Source organism: Eurypyga helias, unplaced genomic scaffold (assembly GCF_000690775.1).
Source record: "Eurypyga helias isolate BGI_N326 unplaced genomic scaffold, ASM69077v1 scaffold4710, whole genome shotgun sequence".
Taxonomy (NCBI): Eukaryota; Metazoa; Chordata; class Aves; order Eurypygiformes; family Eurypygidae; genus Eurypyga; species Eurypyga helias.
The window spans coordinates 12,937-19,198 of NW_010223741.1; the positions used below are offsets into that span (position 1 = coordinate 12,937).

The 6,262-nt window shown below is 42.0% G+C and overlaps 1 protein-coding gene across 3 annotated transcripts in view; it reads right to left on the reverse strand.

Annotated features, from left to right (window-relative positions):
• Nucleotides 1-6,262, reverse strand: part of POU2F1 (POU class 2 homeobox 1) — a 51,975-nt gene that overhangs the window by 12,597 nt on the left and 33,116 nt on the right. For all 3 annotated transcript variants that reach the window (XM_010150832.1, XM_010150980.1, XM_010150905.1), the window contains 2 exons: nucleotides 3,757-3,851; nucleotides 1,245-1,418 (listed from right to left, as the gene is read on the reverse strand). In XM_010150832.1, the coding sequence (XP_010149134.1) occupies nucleotides 1,245-1,418; nucleotides 3,757-3,851 (269 nt within the window). The remainder of the gene's footprint in view (nucleotides 1-1,244; nucleotides 1,419-3,756; nucleotides 3,852-6,262) is intronic.

Sequence of the window (6,262 nt, forward strand, 5' to 3'; positions counted from 1 at the left end):
AGATCTACATGAACCTCCTCAGTCAGGCTATGGGGATGCTATTGTATTTTACTCTGTTCTGTTCTGCTCTGTTCTGGCTCTTGTGTGTGTCCTGTCACTTGCATTGCCCTGCTTCCCTCTAGTGGAAGGCAGGGAGGGAAATAGGCACGCACGCCAGCAAAAGGCGCTTCACTAAGAACATTCTGTTCTTGAATTATAATTAAGAGGCCGCCAGGAACTTTCATGATGAACCCTGATTTTTCAAACATTTAGGACTTTGCCAGAAAAATAAATCTGACTTCAGCACATACTTTCAGCTAGAGTCAATCTACTTATTCCGGGGCAGAGTGGGGAACAAATCACATATGTTGGATTGACTGCTCTGAGCTCAGCCTTTTACACACCTACTGTGATTTTTGCACGCTGTTTCTTCTAGCAAAAGCATGCCTATGCTTACCACAGACTCCTGTCAAAATTAAGTGTTTACCTGGACAGATATTTTAATTGGGGGGGGGAGGGGGGGAGGAATTAATTTTGATATTAATAAGCGGGCACTCTTGGATCCAAGCAGCATTTCCCTTCACTATAATAATGGAACATACAAATGCATTTTGTACTTTTAATCATACTCCTCATACAACCATTTTCAGTACGTTCAAGACTCTTTTTCTTCTGCTCTGTGGGTATTTCTGAGCTTTTAAGCAAACCAAAACAAACCACAACTCCAGTTCACCTCTGTAAGGAGAGAACTTCAAAGGTGAACAGCCCTTTCAGGTTTTGTTTAGGAACCTTAGCAAAAGCCTTAAATACAGAAATCATTGATGTTTAATAGGAAAATCCGCTTGAGAGATAAAACCCTTTTGACATCCAAAGCAACTCCACCGTTGTGATACACTTTTTAAACACACAGAGCCGTTAATTGTGCCGTATGATTTTTGGAACTTTGTACTTCTGAAGGCAGCTTTAAAGTGCTTTGTCCCATTCTTTTTACATCCTATAGAATGAATAGCGCACATGCAATGACATCTGGAGCTGGTAAATGCACATACCTGCTGGGAAAATGGCTATGCTTTAAAACCAACAGGGAAGTAAGATGGATGTATGGCTTTTTCTGTTATTTCTTAGAAATCCCCTACATAAAGGCCAGAGCATAACCCTACTTAAGAAGGTTCTCCTAGGAAAAGGTGGAATTGTAGTCTCCCTCCAGACTTGAAAGACGAGACCTCAGGTTCCACACTGGCAGGCACTAAGGAGCGCAGTCTCACCTGAGTGAATCCAAGTTTGATCCGTCTTTGTTTGAAAGTCTTGGCAAACTGCTCAAGCTCCTCAAGGTCACTGGGCTCCTCCAAGCTGGGAGTGTCGATTCGCTTTGGTGTTGACTGGCTCTGTGGAATTGGCTGAATGGGGGTCGCCGCTATTGTGCGTGTTGGGGTTGCTGGCTATTAAGATACCAAGGAAAAGATGAAAATCAGACTTAGAAGAATAATCAGCAACAATTAAAAAAAAAAAAAGGTATGTGAGCTTTCTGTGAGAAAGATCCATGAATTTGACATTTCCAGTAATCTGAAAGTTCCTCCAATTTATTTACATTCCTCTCAAGAACAAGCAATCACAATCCAGAAAACTGTATTAGTATGACAGCCTTTTAAAGGCTCTGTCAGAACCAATTAAAGAAAAGTAGGAGAAGTTCAATGCAGCAGATAGCCAACAACTTTTGCTGGCTACAGAAGCTGCTCAAAGAAAGCCTGAACACTCTTACTTGATACAGTTCTATCATTTATAGACAGCTTGGCATTCATCTCCTTTTAATCATTTTCAAATTGAATTTACTGCTTGCGTGAGGTGGCAGGTTGTCATCAGCCCAAAAGGTTCAAGTCTCCTATTTAATCTTGGAACAGTGAGCACATACAGGTGCTGCATACGTGGCAAGTCCCCTCTAATGCCATTGCTTGTGACTGACTCAACTCTTCCAGTAAGAAACAACTAGATCTACCTCTAACCCCTCTGTTGATACTTGCAACGGTAAGAACCGAATGTACTGCTGATAGGAGAAATTAAGCAAAGGTGACCTGCAGAAAATAATTCCTTTTAGGTCATGTTTTTCTTCTATATAAAAGGCTAATTTTCCAGGCCGTGCACATGAGGTTCACTATTCTTGAACACTGGCAAACAAGAGCATTTTGCTGTGCAGCAATAGTAAGAATTTGAAAAAATCTGAGCATCGTGGAAAACATTCACAGGCGAACAAAATCTATTAAGATCTGGTATTGCACAGTTCAGGCTTTATGTGCAACAGGAACACTGGAAACATGTTTTGGTTGCGTAACTCTATCTTCTTACATGCCGGAGATGAACTGAGACGCAGAGACAAATCGTTTACTTCAGTTATATTCTACTCAGTTCAGCTGAGGCTCTTAGGTAAAGGTGACTTCATGCTTTTATGTCCTATGCCCAGTTCTGGAAGTACAGACTCCTTCAGGGCAAATAAGAACGGCCTCGAGCCTAAGCCAGAGTTTACAGAACTGTGCAAACTATGCCCAGGTCTAAAAATGGCTGTTCCAAAAGGAACGGCCTACATACAGCTCAGTCTTTACGTAGCTCCTTATGTTGTTTTTCCCCTGGGTCAGTGCAGTATTTTGCAGCACACAGCAGATGGTAGAGGGAGGTCAGGGTCTATAATTCCATTACTTGAGAAATAATGTGATCATACATGATCTTTCTAGGATTGCAGATATATGTGTCAGACCATAAAGGTTTTTAATATTTTTTCATTTACATTAAACATAATGGGTAATTACTGCAATTTGTCTTTACTGACTTCACTCCCTTTATATAATCCGTTTTCCCTTTGTAGTTTTGATACTTCTTTTTAAATCCAAGTATAATCTTTAGTAGGGGTCATGCTGCTAAGTAAGGTATGAACTACAGTGGTGAGACAAATTCCATTTTCCACATGGTGCATGAAAAATACTATAGGTGATATAATAGAAAATGTAGGTTGCAAAGGCTCTGATAGACTCAGGCATCTTATTACAGACTAAAAAAACATCTCGTATGTAACCGAGTCGGCAGGAAGATACCGTATGATATTACATGGTATTTGAGAAACAGCATGCAGTCATGTAACTAAACTGCACAGTAAAACCCAGAGTGAAGCAAAATTAGATTTGCAGGCACGTGCAACCTTAAAATTGCTTTTCTTACAGTCTGAAAGCTTAATCATAGAGCTTTAATATTTTAACACATATCTAACAGAATATTTTAATGCATTTCTAACAGTCTCTTCACTTTCACAGACGGTAACTAATAAGACTGGCAATGACTTAGCAATAATAGCAAAACAACTAAGCTACAATAAAGATAGATTACCACTGCAATCTTTAGAAAAAAAAGAGATACTTGTCAGTAATTCTCTTTTTGAGGTTTTTAGGTAGCTCACATTTTGCTCCTCTGAATTTCACAGATTCATAGATTATCCAAGAAAGCCTTACAAGAAATCAAATGATGCTCTAGTGCCATTAACTCAAGATACAAATCATGGAATTTTTCAGCTAAAAATAAAGGTTTAGAACGTTAAATGCATGAGAAGAGGCACATTAGGGGGGAAACTACAAAACTGAAGTTAATAATACTTCAGCTCTACACTGAATCTGTCTAGAAAGACAAACTCGCCGTTATAGGTACAATATCTACCCTGGTAACTGATACACGGGTCCATTCCCTCACGTAGCTTAAATCCCCACAAAGCACCCCCTGAACTGTAGAAATAAGCCTGACCTGCGAGGCAAGGGTGATGCTTGGCTGAGACTGCAGGAGGTTGGCTTGGCTTTGCTGAGGTAGTTGCGTTAAGAGATTCTGCGCTTGCAGGAGACCTGCAGAGAGAAAAGGGTGGGTTTGGTTTGTCGTTTAAGAAGACGAAAACATGAAACAAGGCGAAACAAGGCTCTTGCCAAATAATGAAAGTTACAAAAAACTTGAGATGCAAGCCTTCATTCCATCCCTGCATGGCTATCTTCAGACTTTGGACTTTTCAGCCCCAAATCCCCTTACATTTCCCTGAAGTGTATGTGGTGACAGAAGGGTAAAAGAGAGGGGTCTGTACTAGTCTCCTCCAACAAGGAGTTTGCAGTCATCTAGGTTATCCCAGTTGCATGTGCAGGAATCATTTATTGCCCCTTTCATCTTGCCAATTTTGGGTAAACCTCTGCCTGTAACCAACAGCTGACCAAGAATTAGGGAGCCATATAAAAATAAACAACTGAACACTAACCAGATCCAATCCAACAACTGAAAACTAATCAAACCCACAAATTTGGCTCCTTGATCACGCTTCTTCCTCTCCACATCACCCCATGCCAGTTGCCTAACATGAAGTCAACTTTCTCTGGCAAATTTAAACAGCCCACACCAAAAGACAAAACAAGCCCGGATAACCTCCTACTGGCTGAAATAAAGAAGAAATCTCTCGGAAAAGCAATCAGAATCTAAAGCTTAGGTAAGATACTGAAAACTGCGTAAATTGCACGATCAGAATAAGCATTGCACTAAATATATGCAAACCCCAGCTATTATGAAAAGGTGACAACATTAAAGTGGGACTGATGCAACCAATATGCACAATATGCTGCCATTCTAAAACCGAATTCTCTTACCGTCTGCTACTTCTATGGTTTATTAAATCTCTCAGGAAGCTGAGATACATGCTTGCATCTGTATGTTTTAACTAGAAGCTACCTATATATATATACATTTTTTAACATAATGCTAATACTAAAATTTGTGGGTTTTAAGAATCTAAGAATCTTGATAAAAATATACCTACGGTTAGTCAACTCCCTCAGTTTTATCGTGAAAAATATTGATGCTATTCTTTAGGTAATGACTATCAATTTCCCCTGTAATAATGTAAGAACCTGACTTATTAAACCTACACTTAATAGGCATCTTGGATATACCAAAAGATCAGGGGGGAACGATGGCACAACAACAGATGGACACCATGGCCACTCAGAGGACAGAACACCAAGGGAGTACCACTTAAATCCTGTAATCGGAGTTCGATGTGGTCTGTTGTAGCTCATCAGCTGGCCGATCAATCAGAGCACACCACTCATGACCTCTGAGCAGAACACTGGGAGGGCCACAGGAATTTAGGGCTTCATAAATCCTGAGTGAGTAACCAGGTATTTTATGAGATGCTAAGGCCATAGGAGACACGAAAACAGGGACTACCATGGGTAGGAGGAGAACATGTATCCTCAGTGAGGGATACACGACTACAGAATTGTCTTCTGACAGCGATACTATTGTTACCTTTTTCATTTTTTACAAAGTGTGAATATGTATTTTAAATGGAACGTGTTGCTATCAAAATGCTCAAGAGCTACAGAATAAGCCAGCTGCTTATGCAACACAGCAGTGCAGCACAGACAACTATGTAAATTTGCTTTGCACCACATAATCAACATGTTCCAGCTGTGTTTTTGAAAAGTCACAGCGAGGGAAGGGATCAGCTCGAGGAACTTCCAAGACAGCTACCTACTACAGTTAGAACAGTGGTTTTTACAGGGCAAATATTTATTCACTTGAAAGATGATTTCAGCTGCCCAAGTCTGAATATTAATTAGGGAACAGTCACCTCTAAGTGAAGTAGTTTTGACCTTCATTTAGTGAATTTTAACTGACAACTTGAAATAGTGTTTGGGGGGTGAAAAGGGGGTTAGCAGAAGGTGGGGGGATGGGGGTCATGGGGATGGCTCCTGTGAGCTGCGAGAAACTTCCCTCTGTGATTAACGTATGTAGTAGGGGGGAGGAAAAAAAAAGAGAGACCTGCAGTGGAGAGAGGAGTGGGATGGGAGAGAGACAGCCAGGCAGACGCCCAGGTCAGTGAGGAAAGGCGGGAGGAGGTGGGTTGGGGCAGAGGTTCCCCTCAGCCCGTGGTGAGAGGGCAGGGTCACGGGGAGCAGAGATCCCCCTGCAGCCTGGGGAGGGACCCACGCCAGAGCAGGGGGGATGCCCAAAGGAGGCTGTGACCCCGTGGGAAGCCCATGCTGGAGCCGGCTGCTCCTTTGAAGGACTGCACCTTCAGGAGGGACCCACTCTGGAGCAGTTTGTGAAGAACTGCAGCCGATGGGAAGGACTCACATTTGAGAATTTTGTGGAGGACTGTCTCCCATGGGAGGGACCCCATGATGGAGCAGGGGCAGAGTGTGAGGAGTCCTCCCCCCGAGGAGGGAGCAGCACAAACAACATATGATGAACTGATGGCAACCCCCATTCCCTG